This window comes from Pavona decussata, unplaced genomic scaffold (assembly GCF_977016875.1).
Source record: "Pavona decussata unplaced genomic scaffold, jaPavDecu1.1 SCAFFOLD_225, whole genome shotgun sequence".
Classification (NCBI taxonomy): domain Eukaryota; kingdom Metazoa; phylum Cnidaria; class Anthozoa; order Scleractinia; family Agariciidae; genus Pavona; species Pavona decussata.
Genome location: NW_028145630.1, coordinates 850,144 through 870,322, shown reverse-complemented (window position 1 = coordinate 870,322; position 20,179 = coordinate 850,144). Strand labels below are relative to the sequence as shown.

At 38.1% G+C, this 20,179-nt stretch overlaps 1 protein-coding gene across 1 annotated transcript; it reads right to left on the bottom strand.

The window, feature by feature from the left end:
• Window positions 1–1,419: 1,419 nt before the first annotated feature.
• Window positions 1,420–20,033, bottom strand: LOC146458958 (uncharacterized). Its single transcript, XM_085090174.1, has 12 exons — window positions 19,903–20,033; window positions 19,495–19,617; window positions 17,809–18,108; window positions 15,223–15,525; window positions 10,919–11,230; window positions 10,060–10,362; window positions 8,863–9,156; window positions 7,533–7,635; window positions 6,902–7,125; window positions 5,831–6,058; window positions 3,635–4,598; window positions 1,420–1,711 (listed from the first exon to the last, which is right to left on the bottom strand). Exons 2-12 carry the CDS (start codon window positions 19,544–19,546, stop codon window positions 1,420–1,422), a joined length of 3,375 nt encoding a protein of 1,124 aa, XP_084946300.1. The 5' UTR covers window positions 19,547–19,617; window positions 19,903–20,033.
• Window positions 20,034–20,179: the final 146 nt, after the last annotated feature.

Below are 20,179 nucleotides of genomic sequence, written 5' to 3'. Positions count from 1 at the left end.
TCCTCGCGTAGACAATCAGATTGCCACTTTGCCTTAGTGGTGTTTACATGATACCGGCGCGACTTTCATTCCGTTACGAGTTCACTTCGGTTCCCCCGTGGTTCTGTATTCGCTTACATGACACAAGCACAAAATCTCACACCGGAGCGAGTCATCCGGGCACTGTATCGGAGCGAGATTTTCAGTCCGGTACGAAAACTCATTCCGATGTCGTGTAAACGGTGGAGTCACAGTCACGTCAGATCTCTTTCACTAGTACCAGGATTCCGTATACATTAGTATAAGGAATCAAATGTGCACTGGTCATCCACCTTGTATTGTTATTTTATGCTTTGTTGAAAAATGCAATTTGATCTTTTTGACAAAAAAAAAAAAAAAACTCAAATAAAAACAAAAATACCACCCCCCCCCCCCCCCCTCCAAAAAACCAAAAAAAAAAAACAAAACAAAAATAACAGTGGATACAAATGCAATGAAGGAAAAATTTTAATCAATAGATTAGAAAAAAGATTATAGACTTATACTACCTTGTATTTGTTATTTTTGCTTAGTTGACAAGTGCAATTTGATCTTTTTGACGAAACATTTCAAATAAAAAAATACAACAATAAAATAATAATAATAATAATAATAAAAAAAACTCACTGGATAAAAATGCAATGAAAGCAAAATTTTAAACAATAGATTAGAAAAAAATTAATAAAGCAAGGTTTTTTGGCGGACGAGTACTATCCTACCGGGCATTTTCGCCGGATGAAGTCTCTCTCCAGACAAACGCTATCGCGTCACATGATCAATTTAAGCCAATCAAACAAGGAGTTAGTGGTGAATAGTGAAAGCCTACTAGTTTGGTTTGCGACTGTGGCATGGATGTATATTAGAAAAGAATGTCATCCGTTTCAATTACTGTCTGAAAAGCTGGGGATTATCCAAGATGGTCACCCTTAGCGCCTGCCATTTCAGAGCCGTAGCCAGAAAAAAATAAGGACTGAGGCAATATCCCTGGTTTAATTCCCAGCCTAGCAATTTAGGGTCTTTATGATGATTACGTTTAAACAAAACACTGGGATCAAACCTTATTTGACAAAAATTCCGCTAAGAGCCCTTAAGACCATCTAGATCTAAAGATCGAAGTGAATTTTTTTTGACGTGGGGGGAAGGGGGGAGGGGGCTATTTAAATGCTACTTTAGGAGCTCTGTGTTCTTGTATGCGGCTGTTTAATGTGTTTGTTGGCGGTTTGTTTCTATAGGAAGGCCTTAGATAACAACGATCTAAACCAGGTTTGCCTGACCAGAGGTTTCGTGAAAAGAAGGGTTTATGGGAGGGGGGGGGGGGGGGGGGTGCTCAGTCTCGCAGTCCCATAAAACTTGGTCTCGGCCGTTCTCATTTGAGGATTTCATTTCTAAATGGCAACGAAGTTAGCTGTTAAATGCCAGCGCGATTCGCCTCTGCCCACTAGCATGCCCCCGCTGTAGAGGCTCGAGCGAGTCCACAGGGATTTCGCTGTGGACATAGGCTAATGCAGAGCCATTCAGCCTGTTAGAGCCCATCGATGAACGGCACCAGGTCTTCAACCTGTGGAGAGCGCTTAACCTGCGCTTGCACGAACTGCCTCCTGTGCTTAGTGGCGCTGCCGCCTGTCCTGATTTTGCCTCTACAACTTCTTTCCAACCATCGCCGGTGGCTTTTTCACTGACACCACCATCTCTACTAGATGGAATGAGAGACAAAGTTGCTTCGCTGAATACTAGTAATGCCAAAACAAGGTTAAATTTTGGTTCGATTATTTAGAAGAACTGAAAGCATGTTATGAGAGCAACTACAATCCGCTTTCTTTGAAAGAAGCTGTTGATAGAACGCTTCATTTTGATAGATTTTCCCACTCAGAACAGAGAAGACAGAAGACTCGAGAAATGTCGGAAAAACACATGAAAACAAGACAGTTTTCTTTGGGAAGCCGCTGCCTGGTTGGCATGAATTTTTGCTTAATTTTTCTCACCTGTAATTCAGGGCACTGCCTTATTTCGGGTTAGCATTCAACATAATATCATGTTACGTTAACATTTTTTTTTTTACTTATTTAACTGTTTGTGAATTTGTCAACAATGACTGAGGCAAGTGCCTCGGTTTGCCTCATACTGGCTACGGCCCTGCGTTTCCAGAACAAATGCAGGACAGAAGCCTTGTGTTTACTTTCCCCAAAATTCGGGGGAAAATTTGCACACGCCAAATCAGGAAATCCAGGACTCAACAACAACAACAACAACAACAACAACAATAACAGTAAATAGCAATTTGCATTGCGCAAATTTCATAAATGTTTAAATGCGCATAACTATAATAGATAAAAATCCTAATACAACTCCATGATAAGATAAAGAAAAAATGTCATATTAGTAATTAAAGATAAAATCTACAAAATACAAAGCCATGATAAATATGCTAAACGAAAAAGGTGCGATTTCGTTTTTTTCTCCACCGGGATTTAGCCCCATATGGAGGTTGCGGTTAAGTCCTAGTAGCAAAACTATTTCGGTGCTCGTATGTCTTCGGTCAAACTTCGATCGCGGAGACACAAAAAATACTTCGAGATAACGGGCTACCTAGGTTCTGATTACTTGGGGACTACGAGCGGACTTGGTGTTATAATAACTGAGAAAGTCCATAGTAGCAGGTGTAATTTTCACTGCCCGTAATAACGAGATGTCTGCAAGGCGGGAGTGGACTGATTGTATTTTAAAGATACATTAAAGGCTAGTTATGGCCTAATTTGACAAAGAACATAAGTGAGCGGAAGAAAACTGGGCCTACTCATTAAAATCTGTGCCAATGCTACGGAAAACAAATACTAACAATGACAAACTTGCATAAACTGGGCCGAATTTCACCCCGTCCTGCACAAACAGAAAAAGCAATCGGCCGAAAAACAGACAATATTCGTCTTCTCGGTATTGAACTTGATCTAGCCTGCAATGGAGGCTCTTGCGGGAGGATATATTTCGAAAAATTATTTGCATGCGAATAGATTTCTCCGCTTAAGCCTCGTGTGTAAGATCCGTTCCATTTCAATACTGAGAATACGAATACAGTCTATTGAAACGTGTAAATTGGCCTATGCGATTGAACGTACTAATCGAGCTAATAAATTGGTACGAGTAAATTACCCTTAAAACATAGATTACCATTTTTTTTTAATCTATAGACTTTGGGGCCAGTTATTTAAAAAGAGTCTCGCTTAGGCTGCGACTAAAGACAATCAGTGTGCCTCCAATCTGTTCATAAGTGGTTTATTTTAAGTAGATAAATAGTTTTCTAGTGTGTGATGCAAGCCTTCTTTTACCGTCAACAGCAGACAATGTTTAGACAATTATGACTGTTGGAAAAATTGAAAAATGGTTTAAAACGTGGTTTTGTCAAAGACCGTCTAAACTGTCTTTTAATAACCGACCCTTAGTTTTTCCTTTCACTAGAAGGACATATAAAGTAGTCCTCACTTTAGTACTCCAAAAGTAAATGTTAATTCGTAATGTATTTTGTGTTGGTTCAGCAACTACGATCCCATTCGTGTTTCACGCCATCTTTTCATATAACTCTTGGTATATAGTTTGGCGATTTAATTCCAAAGGCTGATACCGAGGATAATCGGTGTTCTTTTCATACTTGTCATCCTTGCTTGGAGTATCGTTATCAAAAGTATCATTCTGGCCAGAACTGAGCATGTCAACCGGGACTTCATATGCTGCCTGCTCTTCGCTTTTGCTTCCTGAATGAAGTTGTGTCTTGTTGCTAAAACTTGCCTGATCAACCAGTTCTGTAGTTTGGTTGTTCATCTCTTTGTTATCCTCATCACATGGAATAACTTCTATATAGTTTTTATTCTGGTCAGAACTTAGCATGTCAACCGGGACTTCGTAACCGGCTTGGTCGTCATGAAGTTGTGTCTTGTTGCTGAAACTTGCCTGATCAACCGGTTCTGTACTTGGGCTGTTAAACTCTATGTTATCATCTTCATAAGGAATAACTTCAATATAGTTTTCATTCTGGTCAGAGCTTGGCATGTCAACCGAGACTTCATATGCCTGCTCTTCGCTTCCGGCTGGCCTGTAATCGGAAGTTTGAATTGAACTGGCAAGCTGTGTCTTGTTGCTATAACTTGCAAAGTCAACTGGCTTTGTGGATGGGCTGTTCATATCGGGTATCTCTGTGTTATCAGCTTCACATGGAATAACTTCAATATAGTTATCATTCTGGCCAGAACAAGGTATGTCCACTGGGACCTCGTATGCGTCTACGTTCCTATTAGCAGACGTGGTGAGTTCGTCATAAAGTTGTATGGCGTTGTTATAACTAGCATGATTAACTGGTTCTGTGGACGCATTGCTCATGTCAGAGATCTCAATCTCCTCTTTCTGCTTTGGAAGAACGTAATCATAATTATGACCCGGAAGTACGTCATCTATGACATCATACACGGCCTGATCACGTGAACTGGCGATTTCGTCATGAAGATGTATCCCGTTGTTGTTATAACTTCCAGGGTAAGGTGGTTTTGTAGATGAGCTGTTAATGGCAGACATTTCAATATTTGTTGGTATCTCTGTTAAACATGACAAAAGGAGAAAAGGAAGTGAAAAAAGAATGAACAAATGATGAAATAAATCTAAAATAAATAAATTAGAACTGCTAACAGTCGTGTGTGGAATCGCAAAGCACTGAAATATTAAAATTATACGTGTATATATTTGTAGGTATGTAAGTCCTCTTAAATTTGCTAGCATCTAGCCAATGAGAATGTAAATGGCATGTAGAGTTAATGACATTATATGAGAAGTTTAAAAGCCATTTTATGGAGGTATCCGAACTTTTCAAAATTTTGGTGGCAGAACGAGCATGCCAAGGTTTTCTTTACCTCTTTCAGGGCTTCAGTGCAATGGCGAAATTGAAATACTGCAATATTTTTCCCACCAACTAGCTACTTTGGTAAAATTTCCCTGCTAATTTTTGGCTATCCCAAATTGTCGAAGTCTTTTCCGGGGAGGATCCCAAAGTCACGGAAGGTGTTCCGACAATTTACCAAATTCCGATACCAGACATCATTCGATATTTGCTTATACGAAAATTCCCGACCTTTACGCTAACTTAGTTTTGTGGTGGGAAATACATGTCGAATCTTAAACACGGACCCGTGCTATGAAAGGAATCACTGCCGGCCGCCAGTCATTTCATTGTAGACACTGAGTTGTCAACATCTCATACTCCGTGTGGGAAGATGTGACAGAAAATTGACAGAATAAATTTTCTAATTTATATTTTTCAATCTTTTCAAATTACAAGTATTTTCGCCCAAAGTCATCTGTGAACCTTCGATTATCATTTTCCTCACCGTTCACATTCGGCCTTCTCGACGCCTTTCGTCCGCCATCGATAATGAAATGTTGAGGCAGTGATTATGCGACAGAGCCGCTCTCCCTTTTATAATACTTGTCCTAACCAACTCATTCTCATTCAATTCCTCATTCTCACCAACCTTGCCGTAAACCTTGTATACAAGTGTAAATCTCTCTTTATTTCTTCTTTATTTCTCTCTTTTCTATTTTATCTTCTTCTTTTTTCTTTTTATTTTTTGGCTTTACTACCATTGATATACATTTATATACAATAAATAATTTGTAATTAAACGTAAACAGACAGGCCCACCAAGACTTAAGCACTAACTACCTGTGGGCCAGTCAAATTGTAAATTTTAGAATTAAGAGAAATAAACATGGTTGTTTGTTTTCATATTTGTTGTCGTTTCTTTAATGATGTTTAAAATAAGTCACGATTTACCTTTACCGCGAGATCGACGCCAGAGTACCACCGCACCAGTCACCAACAGTAAAATGATAAGCACCACCACTACGGACACCGCAATCACGATGATAGCTGTTTGAGACTTCTTGGTTTTAAATGTAATGAATCCTTCATTTTCATAATCACCGTTGCTAGCAAAGGAGCGCTGAAAGACTGCGTACTCAGTATCGTCGTACAGCTTCCCATTTAAAAACTTCAGGGTGACTATAGAAGAAAGAAAGCAAATCAACATAAAATCCGCAACTAGTTGATTGAGATGCTAGAATGGAGGAGGAGCACAGATTGGGAATCTCAAAGCATTAATTCACATCTATTAAACCACTCACGTTCCCATCGCCCCTCTCCTACGGGAACAAGTCGTATTAGGGAACCTAAGCAAAGACAACGGTGATGGCAACGAAGACGTCACTTGAAAATACTACTTCATTTTATTTGTACTACTTCGTGATTATTTCTACCCATACGACTTATACAAAAACGCGAACTACCCAGGAGCAAATCAGTGTTAGCCATGGTGTTTAAGCTTAGAAAACAACTGGGAACGAGTTTTAAATTATTTTCATTTAATCAAAAATTGGAGTCCATCAGAATGAAGATCACATTAAAGTTAGTCAGTTAACCAATCTTGTGGTTCTGTCGTTACATTGCAACCACGTAGAAGGCTTTCAAAAATCGGAGATGGTATGGATTTGGGGGATAACATCTCAGAATTAGAGACATTCCTATGGAATTTGGACGATCTTTGACAGGTCACAGCCTGGTTACTACGCAATGAAACATAACCAAACTTGGAAAACTGACTAATTGTTATGTGATCTTTCGGGAAATAGGGTTCATTTCTTCATATGACGTAAATTGAACTATTTGTATTAAGCTAAGAACCATACCCTTTATGGCTTCTGAACGGGCAATTCCACTTGCCACAGGTCAACTTGTTATGGTGCTGAAAGAGATCTGGGAGTCAAGGAGTCACTAGAAAGTCTAGAATCTTATCTGTATGTTAAATGACCGGTAAACCGTCAGTTCATGTTGTTAAGAGAAACTTACATGACCCACTTGCATTCGATGTCGGCAACCTTCGGAAGTAATAGTACTTTCCATCTCCAATAGTAAATGTTGATCCTGCCTCTTCTTTTGCAAAACCTGCTGTGATGTACGGCTCTCCTTCTACTTGATCCTCATATGTTCGTGGGACGAATTCGTATTTGCGATCAGCAGGATTCCCTGGATGCTGGCCGTTCTTTAATGCTGTGACAATCACTTGAAAGAAGCTGTGAATGATAACATTAAAGCTTTACAATGGCTGAGAGGAAGAAATTAAGAGAAAAAGAAACCGTACCACTTGGCTAAAAGAGCAACCGAGGATATTTCAATATTATCCACGAGAACAACCCGTGAGGAGAATTTGAATTTACATTTTTTTCAAGTAACATTAATACTGTAAAAGTATAATAATAGATAAAAGATTCTAAAAGCATTAAATGTAGCACGACGTTAAGCATTCATTCGAATGTAGATGGCAATGGACATTTTTAATTCACTGCAAGTCTATAATCAGCTAGTGTAAGATTAGGACACCATACGCCAGCTACGTCACCGCTTCTTAACCACACCCAACCTGAAGTACATTTTCTAATTATAAAGCGACACTACTTGTTTAGCAGCTCTGAATACTGACCTGACTGGTTTACCATTGCTCAAAACGTGTTTGTTTACAAACATGATTGTTCCTTCTGTAGTTCCGATGTTTCCTTCAACAGGTGACGGTAACGGGTGCACGGCTGAAAAGGGAGTTAAAAGGCAAATTAATACTTTTAAGGTAGAAGCTTTGCTTTATAATAATCAAATTAAGTAGAGCTAACCTCTTAAGTGTGATTTTCTCTGATTTTGATTTGCCTCGGAAGTTTAAATGCTCTAAGTTAACTATGAGATCATAGTTAGTAGAGGGGACTTGAGATCAAAAAGCAAAAAAAAAGTGTTGTTTTATCTAGAAGTGAGTAGTAGGCAAACACAGCAATTATTTAATAGCCTCCACAGATGTTGATGGACCAAAGCTAACCCCACCCCACCCCCGTCCCCCAGCATCAACAAACGTATGGGCCTTCTACAGTAGTACCAACATACAGTATCTTTTTTCATTCCAAACGTACCCAGTTATCCGAAACTCTTGCTTGAGTCTCAGTACCCAAAACAATACAACGAAAACCCAAAAATTCTAAGCTGGTGAGTTGGTATTGTCACACTCGTCAATACATACTAGTGCTCTTTAGTAGAGTCAGTGAAAACCATTCACAGTTTACGAAAGAAAAGATCTGATGGAGTGACCTGAAATTGCGACTATTAAACAGCTTTCAGTCCACCGTACGACCTCTATGTAAACCACTCTTAGTGATGGAGCTCCCTAATAAAAGATTGTTATTGTTATTGTTATTGTTATTATTATTATTATTATTATTATTATTATTATTATTATAGCTAGTAACTATACATATTTTAATCCCATTAGACACTTATATTTTTATATCATGTACATGTGTTTGTAATTAGTTTTAACATTTACCTGTTTATATATTTCTTTGCAAAATACGCAATTCAGTCTATTGACTGCGATGTATTTTTGAATAAACAGTCTATTCTATTCTATTCTATTCTATTCTATTATTATTATTATTATTATTATTATTATTATTATTATTATTATTATTATTATTATTATTATTATTATTATTACGGAAAAAGATGGCGGCTTTACATTTTACCACCTGTAATTATAAAATGCCTAGCGAAACTAACACAGCCAAATAAAAAATATTACGCTCAGTTATAGAAAGCCATTTTTTTTCCAAATTAAGGCCTGTACTAACAACATTGTACATGCTAGATTTAAAGTTTTTAGAACTTTTCTGTGCGTTTTTATGAGCGTTTTAAGGGATTAATTTTGTACGCGAAAAATTATGGGTAAATGTACCAGTGGCTATCTTTTTCGCTACAGTGGATTGCTTTCTTACGTTCACTTATTGCCTTCTTTGGAGGTACACTTAATGGGCCACTGCCCTTTGAAGTTGCAGCTTGAATCTGAAATGAATATTCAGCCTTCTGTCGCAGCCCATTAACAGTTGCACTTGAAGCTGGTGCTTTGACAACCGTGGTTTTACTGTTCCCTCTGTCCACGTCTTTGTAGTGTATGGTGTATTGAGTAATAATACCGTATCTGGACTCCACAGGAACTGGTTTCCATGCCAACAGAACGCTAGTGCTGTTAAGCACCGTCACTTTGGTTATTGTAGGAGACGAGGAAGGCTCTGCAAAAAAAAAACAATTAAGAGAATCGCAAGGTGCATAATTTCATTTGATTGCTTAGCGCGCACGTTTGAAACATGGCGTGTTTATTCCTTAGTTCTAAGTTCAGTCGATTACTAAATGGTTATTTTCCGCCAAACAACATGGCGTGTTTTCCTTGGTTCTAAGTTCAGTTGATTACTGAATGGATATTTTCCGCCAAACAAGCACGGTGAACAATATTTTCATCACGTTACTTTAACTTAGCTATTGTCCTTTTTGTGTTGAAAATTTAAGACAAAAAATTACAACAGAAAAAAAAAATTATCGCCAAAAACACCAGCTTGCCCATCACCGGTCAGAGGAAAAAATGGCGAGACTGAAAAAAAGGCACGCAAGAAACATTTGTGGCGATCCTGATTCATATAGTGCTTCTCTGGTAAGAAATTTATATTTAATTGCCGCATCTTCCTCAAGCAGCAATTCTATGTGTAACGTTTTTTGAAGTTTTGTTTTATGTAGTTCCTCTTCTCAGCAAGAACTGATGATCTGATAGACACATAATTAAAAGATACTATTAGGAACAATCATTGGGTAACTTGAGTGGTATCGTTGGTCTTTCCCGAGCACAGTTACCGATTCTTCGATTCTAGTAAATAATCAGTGAAGGTATGAAAGTATATTTTCGACAACTTTTAATCATTTCAAGGGAATCACAAAAGAAGTAAGTAAGGAAGAGTTAAGTGACTGTTTCCAATCCAACAAATTGAAAAGAGCCGCCGACACCACCCCTAATAAGTTATAAAACGAGATTAACTGACTCAACATCTTCGATCGCCGATATTTTGTGGTTATAATAAACCAGTTTATCCAAAACTGATTCTGCATCCGAGCAACACCGATTGAATGTAAGTGTGTATACTCACTATCTTCATCCGTGCGGACTTGAATTGGATCACTGGCTGGTCCATTGCCTACCGCTGTAGAAGCCAACACTCTAATACTGTAATAAGTATACTTGAAAAGATCTGTCAACCGAAGTTCGCGTTTGGAAGAAGATAGTTGTCTGTGACTTGCTCCCTGTGCGCTTCCTTCTGTCTCCCAGTAGAAAACAGTGTAGCTTAGGATCTCGCCGTGCTGCTTACTCTCTGGTACTTGATCCCACTGGATTAAAATTGAAGTTGAGTTTGTATTGTGCGCTCTCACATCATTAGGAGGAGCCCCAGGTACTAAACAGATGAAAGAACAAGAATGAGGACAACAGTTTTTACAACAATGGTGAAATAGCGACCAATTAACACAATGACGCACACGGCATTTCATAAACTATGCAGAACATAAATGGGAATTCATAGGCCATTTCAGCGTTGCTTTGAACCTAATTATGAAAGCGAGGCTAAGTACAAAGTTTTTATTATGAAAATTAATTTTCAAATGAAGAGCTTTGCACTTAGCCTCGCTTTCACAGCAACTCGGAAATGGCCTATTGACGCCACGACACTTGATAAACGATACAGAAAATAGCTGGGAGCTGGGATCTAATAGGCCATGTCCGAGTTGCTGTGAGTTTCGTTATGAAAGCGAAGCTAAGAACAAAGTTATTCATATGAAAATAAGTTTTGTTTGCATATGAGTGAAAACTAATTTGCATGATATAAACTTTGCACTTAGCCTCGCTTTCATAATGAGGTTCAAAGCAACTCTGAAATGGCCTATTAGCTCTCGAAATTACGAAGCCAAGACAACTCATTGCATTTTATTATAATAGTGGAATTGCTTACTTACCGTCTTGGTTTGTTTTCACGTATATAGAAGGGCTGAAAGGTCCATCTCCCTTGATGGTGGACGCCAAAACACTGATGTTGTAGCGCTGATTCTTTATTAGACCATTTAGATACGCTTTCCTTGTGGAAAACGCATCCTTGACCTTCAAATTACCAAGTGCATTTACACTGATTTTACCTATCGCCTGGAACCAGACGGTGTAGCTTAGTATGATGCCGTTCTTGTCAGCAGCAGGAACTTCATCCCACGTGACCAGGGCACTGGTAGGCGTTGTATTGTTTAGTTTTAAATTCATGGGTGGTGCACTGGGTCCTAAGGAAATAATTAATCAGTCGATTTTAAAGATCGGCATGAGTCATCTCTCATTTACCGCAAAATACTCACCAATTTAAGACATTAAACGTAATAGCTGCAATCCTCGTTTAAAATATCCCTTACAATACGGAAATTAATGATCTGAGTAGCCTCAAACTCCAAGCTTAAAAACTTAACTTTCTAAATTTACTCGACGGTGTTTAATGAAAGATTAATGAATAATTACAACAATGAATGAAAGATTACAAAAAAGGTATTTCTCATCATGTAGGTGTTGCCGTTTTTCTTTTTAATTCTCTAAAACACTTAGTCGGTAACCTACGATTTGTTTATTTCCCCCTTTTTTCCCGAAAGCTTGGTACATTCGCTAAATTCTCTGGTAGCATGAGAAAAAGTTATCGATTAGAACTAAGCACGGTATGACAAAAAAAGGCGTTGTCCGATTTACTGAAATTTCTACTGAATAAGTTTTCCTTAAACATCTCTGTTTTTAACTGAATGTTGCGCACATTTAAAAACAAAAACGTTTCCTGTAGGTCTTATTCCGGTTCGAGTGACTTTATGCGACATTTCGACTTCCGGTTTGCAGCGCCTGCGACTTTTGATACAAATTTGGATTATTTCAGCTCTGGGAAGGTTATGCACTTTCGAGCCTATTTAATACAGGTGACCATCCAAGCTGACAATTTTCGGATGAAATATAAAAAAAACCCACATATAAGAACCCAGAATTTTCGAGGTCAGGCTGAACAGGTTCTTATATTTTAGGGTAGTTTTTCACAATTCAGGCTGATTAGGTTTTAAATAGGTTGTTATTTTTCAGAGGTTGTAGTAGTTGTACTACTAATACAGAATGGTTTATTAGTACTTGTCTTTTCGACAACAAAAATGCTTGCCTTGTTTCACCGTAGCTTTATCATCCTCTCTTGCTTTTTGGAAAACATATTTCTAGTGAAAACTAATGTAAATCAAAGAAAACATATACACAATAACTTTTTGTCAGAAGTTTCTCACACAATGCAATTAAATTATCCAGAATTTTGAGCATCAAAATTGGAGTGATTGTTTTTGTATAAGAACCTATTTTTCTTTGCCAGGCTAAAAAGGTTCTTATATTTGTGGGTACTTTTAAAAATGCCAAATTTCAGCCTGTAGGTTCTTATGTCACTATAAGGTTCTTTTATGCGGGTTTTTACTACTGATTATACTTAAAATATAAAATAGGAACGGAAAAACCTGACAAGGAAGAAGTACTTACTATCCTGGTCTGTTCTAACAAGAACAGGACTACTGTGTGGTCCATCTCCTTTCACAGTAGATGCAAACACCGTGATATTGTAGTTCACATACTCCTTTAGTCCCGTTATGTTCTTTTGACGATCATTGGCCCCAGCCGAGATGCTTCCATTGTGATTCTCTGTTTGTGACTGGTAGGTAATGGTGTAACCTGTGATGATACCATTCTGTTGATCTGCTGGCACGTCATCCCACGAGACCAAGATGCTGGTTGAGCTGGTGTTATTCCCTCTCACATTTTGTGGAGCACCATCAGGTTCTAGAAGAAATGTTTACACATCACGTTATAAATTGTGTAGCATCCCTCCCTCCAATAACGTTAACGTTTTTCATAAGGGTTACTTAAAGGGGAAGTATCCTGGGGTTTTTGATATCTTTTGTTAAAAAATGATGAAATAAGACCTTCAATTACCTGCCAAATAATTCTAGAATGACGAGAGGAACAAAATCAACTCAGTTCTCGAAAGAAACAACTTGTGATCTGTTCTAGCGCATTTTGGAAACAAAAATGCGAGAACTTGAAAAACATTAGCCTGATATTTTTCAAGTTTCAATCCAAATCGGCCTAATCTGTCTCTGGCCAGAGGCACTAATCGACAGTTTTATTGCACTAGGGTGATAATTTTTAACAAACTTGACAATTATTTCGTTGTTTCTGCTGACAGTCAAACATTTTTGGGTTTTGAAATGACAGCAAATTTTCGTGATACTTCCCCTTTAAGTTAAGGATCGAGTGAAGGTGGGGGGGGGGGGGGGGGTCTATTTTAAAGAAACTGGGGTGCTGTCTCGGGTAAGAAAATGAACACGATTTTTTGGTTTTAAGAGCTGAAATGAGGTAAATTTGCCCCCCTCCCCCCCCCCCTCCATCCCCACCGTATTTTTAAGACCAAACTGACAGAGGTTGTAGGGCCACGATATAGTTCGTTTCACGAAGAGAAACCAAGTCAAGTTGACAGCTGGGCCCGAAAATCTTATCTGACTATCTTGATCCGGCACAATCAAAGGATATAAAAGCTGACGTTGAATATGGCAACGTGAAAAACACGAAAAACTAGTTGAATGATAAGCGTTCGCTGTTTCCGTGAGGACAATATCGCCGATTTTAAAGGGAAATTTTTGCTTCTACTCTATACGGCTTTCCACGTTACTTTGATGTAGAAATGAGTGCCAGAGACAACTTTTTGTGTTTTTTTGGTTGTTTGTGAAAATGATTATAAGATTTAAGTCTCGAGCGACTGTTTTTGATGCTCTAACAAAACTTCCGTGTAACAAACAAATACTTACTATCCTGGTCTGTTCTAACAACAAGACTACTGTAAGGTCCATCTCCTTTCACAGTAGATGCAAACACCATTATATTGTAGTTCACGTACTTCTTTAGACCCGCCACCTTGATTTGACGTTCACTGGGACCAGCTTCATCACTGTATGTGTGATTCTCTGTTTGTGACTGGTAGGTAATGGTGTAACCTGTGATGATACCATTCTGTTGATCTGTTGGCGCTTCATCCCACGAGACTAAGATGCTGGTTGAGCTGGTGTTATATCCTCTCACGTTTTGTGGGGCACCGTCAGGTTCTAAATTAGAAATGAAAAGTTAAAGATCTTGAGGGTTCAACTCGCCATCAATTAAAGGAGTTGATCCTGCACTTCTTTGAAAGTTCTAGCACCAGCGGTGACCAACATGTAATTTCTCGTTACAATAATCGCTACTTGATTAAGCACACAGGTGACAACAATAGAGAAAATGGTCACAAAGATGAAATGCATTGATTTTTAAAGAAATTATCCCTACTAGTATACATAAGAAATATTTAGAGAACAATGAGGAGAGTAAACAATTTGATATCGATGTTTCAAGGGTTAAGCTGCTAGCTGTGTATATCGTACTTTTGTCCTGCCTTCTCATGGAGAGATTCAAAGGATTAGGAATTTTACAATTTTGAAATTTATGATCTCGTTGTTATGTTAAAAAAATGTAAACATAAATGAATAATTTGTTTACCCACGAAGCACCAAAGCGCTCTAGGAACTCGTTCAAAGGTGTTCGTGCGTTCATGTCGAATTGGAATTTGAAAATGTTGGTTTTTGTGGAGGGGGGAAAAACCGGAGAACCCGGAGAAAAACCCTCGGTGCAAGGACGAGAACCAACAACAAACTCAACCCGCATAATTAACGCCGAGTCCGGGAATCGAACACGGGCCATATTTGGTGGGAGGCGAGTGCTCTCACCACTGCGTCTGTCCCTGTTCTCCCATAAAGATCCCCCACGAGATTTAATTTCGTAAGACACTGGACACTACGTCAGCACATTGCTGTAATTATTTCCAGTTTCTTTGAATTTCGGCATATCTTCGCTTCGAAAACTTCTTTAATATAGATATGATCTTAGCAAGAGCTACTGGACTCCAAATAGAAAATTTGGGGGTAACCACGCATACTTGATACTAAAGCTTCAATTTGGAGACAAATATACCTTTCATACTAACAGTTTCAGAGCTATGTATTCTTAATCAGTTTTGAAATATTGTTGCATAATTATCTTAGAAAAATCGCTTTTTCTGCATTGTCATAACTGTGTCAAAAATCCAAGGGAATTATATGAACTCATCACTCAAGCTCAGTTAAGTGGTCTGCCATGCCAGTTATTATTTGAATAAATGGAAGCTAATTGCGACAGGGACGTGACTTACTATCTTGGTCTGTTCTAACAAGAAGAAGAGGAAAACTGTATGGTCCATTTCCTTTCACAGTAGATGCAAACACTGTGATATTGTAGTCCACATACTTCTTTAGTCCCGTTATATTCTTTTGACGATCATTGGGTCCAACGGAAACTCTCCCAGAGTGAAATTCTGTTATTATGTTGAAGAATGAAACGGTGAAACCTGTGATGATACCATTCTGTCGCTTTGGTGGCACTTCATCCCACAAGACTAAGATGCTGGTTGAGCTGGTGTGGAAACCTCTCACATTTTTTGGAGCACCATTAGGTTCTAGAAGATAGGTTTACAGTTCACGCTATTAATAATTGGAATTGGAAAAAAAATGGAATCGGGCCTTTAATTTCCGCCATTTGCCACTGGCTCTGAACCATTCAACTAATTAATTATTATTATTATCATTATTATTATTATTATTAATTTGGAATCAAGTTACGTATAGCAGAATGCGTTAAATCTTGTTGCCCAGCAATGCAAGTAAAAACGTCCAATCAACCAATCCCCATCATCATCATCATCATCATCATCATCATCATCATCGTCATCATCATCATCATCATCATTACTAATCAGTATAAGGGGCAGATTGGTAACTAATCACTTTTTCTATGGTGGTCTATTCCAAGGAAAACCTTGAAAGCGAATAATACATTGTGGTCCGCATTAATTCTTTTAATTTGTTAAAGTATATAACAGATATGTCGTTGTAGTTTAAATTAAATAGTTCAAAATTTTCTATAGAAGCGAGCTCATATTAATTCAGCACTATTGAAATGCGTTTAAAAGTTAAAGTAAAGAAGTCGTTTTAACCCAAAATGATTCTCGTTAAGGCATATGTACGTTGAGAAAACCAACTTCACTAGAAGTGACTTACACAGCAGGGTCCTCTTCAAGACTAAATAGATTGATAACTTAAGATACAAACTAAGACGTACATTGGAAATGATTAGAAATTAAAAACAACTAAAAAATTCATAATAAGCTATAAATTTATAATAATAATAATAATAATAATAATAATAATAATAATGATGATAATAATAATAATAATAATAGTAATAATAATAATAATAATTACTTATATTGCGCTTTTTCTATAAAAGTAATCAAATGCACACTACAATTAATATATAGAGGATATTACATGGCCGCGCGGAGATACGAAATTTCTCTTTGAGTGTTGGAAAATATTTCACGAGTGAGCGCAGCGAACGAGTGAAATATTTTTCAACATGAAAAGAGAAATTTCGTATCTCCAAGCGACCATGTAATTGTCTTTTTATTATATAAAATCCTCACAATACAGCAAAATATGCTTTGTTCTTTTTTTCAAAAACTAAGTTTTGAAATTGTGTACATAAGCTTACAGTCAGTTGTTTATTTGTATCAATCGTAAACCAGGCCGAGTTATGTCAATACAAAGTAAGACTAAGCGAAAAGGCCACAAATAAAATCTATATAAATAGAAAACGGATAAACAGGTAGGTCCCTGGTATAAATTAATGGCATATTAATTATGGTTAGAAATTTGGCTTACAGTAACAAGTGAATCTGATTATCTGAACATACCGCCCTAGCTTTCATCGCTGCTTTCAACTACCCTCACACGACTCGACGTCGTACGCAGTTTTCCTCTTTGTATTGGGATTTTCTTGTTCTTCTACGAATTCGATCAGTTTCTTATCTGTGATCTCGACAAATCTGCTTGAGCTTGTCTCCATTTTAGAATAAACTTAACTTCGACTCGCGAAAAGACCAACTCCTGAAAAACTCCCAAAAGACATAACGACAGCCAAACGGCGGAAACCCTTCGGAAAAACACAAGTGCTTGACAGCGCGCGAAAATACTGCGAGCTGATTGGTCAAAAATGATATCACACATGTGTGGATAAAAATGATATCGCCACTGGCGGGATAGCGTTTTTATCGATTTGCTACCACTCGGTATACCACTCAATTTTATATAATAAAATATCTTATACAAATTACAAATTGATAACCTACGAACTAATCTATAAGAATTAAAATCCTAAAATAAATAAACGATACATCTACATACATATCCTGATTGATTAATATTGCTACAAAATTTAAATTTTATTTAAAATCCCTATAAAATTAATGGATTAATGAAGCTTAATGGATGGGATAATAATTCTAAGCGAAAGGACAAGATATTTGAAAAATACAAAATGGCTTTAGTGAGACCACGCTTAAAATAGATGGTAAGGACGCTTCCCCGAGTGACGGAATCTTCCATTGGCTGCCGTTTTCCTAAGGTTGTTCCTGGATCTAGTACAATTATAGAAATTATGATTAAAATTACATCGAAGAAACAGATGGGAAAAATAATTCTTAAATGACCTGTAAGCAAAACATAGCACGATGCACAGAGGCTTCTTCTGTAACTTAGCAAAGGTTTGGAACTCCATTTTTTTCTTGGACCTTAATTTTGTCGTGATAGCTGGTTACCATTTAAACAAGTTCTGTTACTTTAAAATAAACGATTAATGTCGTTATCTTTAGTGATAAACAAAAATGCGTTTGTACACTTACTGTCTTGATCCGTGATGACAATGATAGGTTCACTTGCATTTCCATCTTCCTTCACCGTAGAAGCAAACACTGTGATGCTGTAGTTGGTGTATTCATTCAGACCTGTCAGTGTAGTGTTTGTTCTTGGTGCAACCACTGCTATTGTTTGTAGATCGCCATAGGGTAATTCTTTGAAGGTGACCGTGTAATTTTTAATTAAACTAGTTTCGTTGGTTGTTATTGGGACATTGCTCCACTGAACAAAAATCGTGGTGGAGCTTGTGTTGTAGCCCTGGACGTTAGCTGGGGGTGAAATTGATGCTGTTGAAGAAGAACGAGTTCATTATTGTATTACAATTGAAAACAAGAAAACTGACTAGTCAAAACAACAGTTTTCCCCGTCAATTTTTTAAAATGATTAAGGCCCCCTCCCCACCCGGGGGGGTGGGGGGTACTAAAAAATTTAATACAGAGAGGCTCTGCCCTGAGGTCCGCCCTCTTACCCTTTTATATACCATTTTTGACTTGAAAGGTATCCCTTTCGTAATTACCTTCCATTGACAAATCATACCCCTTTTGTATACCTTCCGCTGGAAAATAATGAAAGGCCCTTTTAAATACCTAAATGACAGATTTCCCTACCCTTTCATATACTTCGACTCGTGAAATCCCTACCCTTTCATATACCTGAAGCGTGAAAAAGGTACCCCTTTCGGGCGCAGCCTCCCCGTATAGGCGATTATAGAGAGTACCCCCCACCCCCCGGGATTAAGGCTCTTAAGATGATATATGCTGCTGAATCTTTACGCATCATACAACCTAGAAGTGCGCGCGCACGTACCGCACTCGCGCAACCCCATAGAGAACATCGTGGTTTTGCTTCGAGACTAAGTCCGACAGAGAAAATGATTACCAAGAGAGCATGTTCACCTATAATTTTAATTTTATTATTTTTTTGTAAAATCGCTTTATTTTCCAACTTATGTTTACAAATTTTAACATCAATCAAGAATTACCTAATACATTATAAATGAACCCACCCCCTCCCCTCCCCCCGCCCCCCACTCCCGCCACCGTTTACGGTACAAAAGTAAATGATGCCAAGATACCTAGTCTAGACTAAATATACTGATCGGTTTTCTGGAAAATGATACCCTATTCTCGACAATAACTCTCTGATAACTATACCCTATCCCAGAATAAACTGCTTGAAAACCATACGCTTCACAGAAGCACAAACCCATAAAGCTTATATATGGGAGAATGAAGAAGGATATTTGAAAATTATGTACTTCTGTACCTTGGCTGAAATAGGATCATATGTTAAAATTTAGTTCGTGATCTACGATATTTTATTCCCCATAAAAAGTCTCATAAAGCTCTTTCAACGGCAGTCTGTAACCAAATACTGTTTGCACTCAAAGGTCACGGTCCCAAACCTGCACCGACGGTGGTACGCTTAGGCTTGTTTACTGTTTACCCGTTTTAGTCGATTACGCGATTGTGCCCCGAAATTGTTTGCTTTGTTTTTACAGTTGATTGTGTGCATCAAAAGACGTATTCTATATCCAAATACGTCAAAGAAAAATCTACAAATTTCTTGAATTCCTTGGTTGGTAGCCTTTGATTTACTTTGAAACGATTTTAAGTTATCGAGTCATTTACCGACCCCTTTACAGGACAAAATAAAACTGAAGCGGAACTAACCTTGAGTAGACAGTGCGGCAAGAAACAGCATCAAAACTCTTTCAAGAAGCATTTGAAAACAAATGAGACGTCAGCCGCGTTACTAAACTGTTGACAGCACTTTCTCACAGAATTGAATGACTCCTGAAAAATAATGAACATTTGTACCTTCAATAACCTTGACATTCAATACCAGATCATGATCAAACAGCCTTTGTTTCCAACTGCCATGTACGTCCTAACGGTTGTTACAATGTTTTACAGAAGTACAACTGTAACCGACACTCAGTACTCGCGCGTTATAACTTGCAAGGTACAAAATGAAATATTGTGACTGGCCACCCCTGGAAATCGACAGCCACTAATTCAGAGATTCCCAGAATACGGAAATAGCAGGCAATCATTTAAGAAAAAAAAAATCCTACAAACCTGTTGAGCGTAATAAATGGTCGGCGTAATCCCTGATTTAAACAGATCACGTAAGAGCTGCGCCGTTTATGACGAGAATCAGGAATACTATAGCGAATCTAGCCTGTGTAGACGAGATATCCAGGAATTTGGACGCGGAATTGATGACACAATCTGGATGACGCAATCACTCTGCAACCGGAGAGGGACGCGGGGGGGGGGGGGGGGGGTTGTGCGAGTGCTTTGTTTAAACTAGCTAGGCATGTGCTGCTCCAAGAGGAAGGGGTTTCGAGCCTAT

Excerpts from the sequence above, each read along its gene's own strand:
- LOC146458958 (XM_085090174.1), bottom strand. The coding sequence starts at position 19,546 with ATGCTTCTTGAAAGAGTTTTGATGCTGTTTCTTGCCGCACTGTCTACT. Across the intron at positions 10,363-10,918 it reads CGTGAAAACAAACCAAGACG|TACCTGGGGCTCCTCCTAAT; the intron begins GTAAGTAAGCAA and ends TCATCTGTTTAG. Across the intron at positions 6,059-6,901 it reads ATCGAATGCAAGTGGGTCAT|TCACCCTGAAGTTTTTAAAT; the intron begins GTAAGTTTCTCT and ends TTTCTTCTATAG.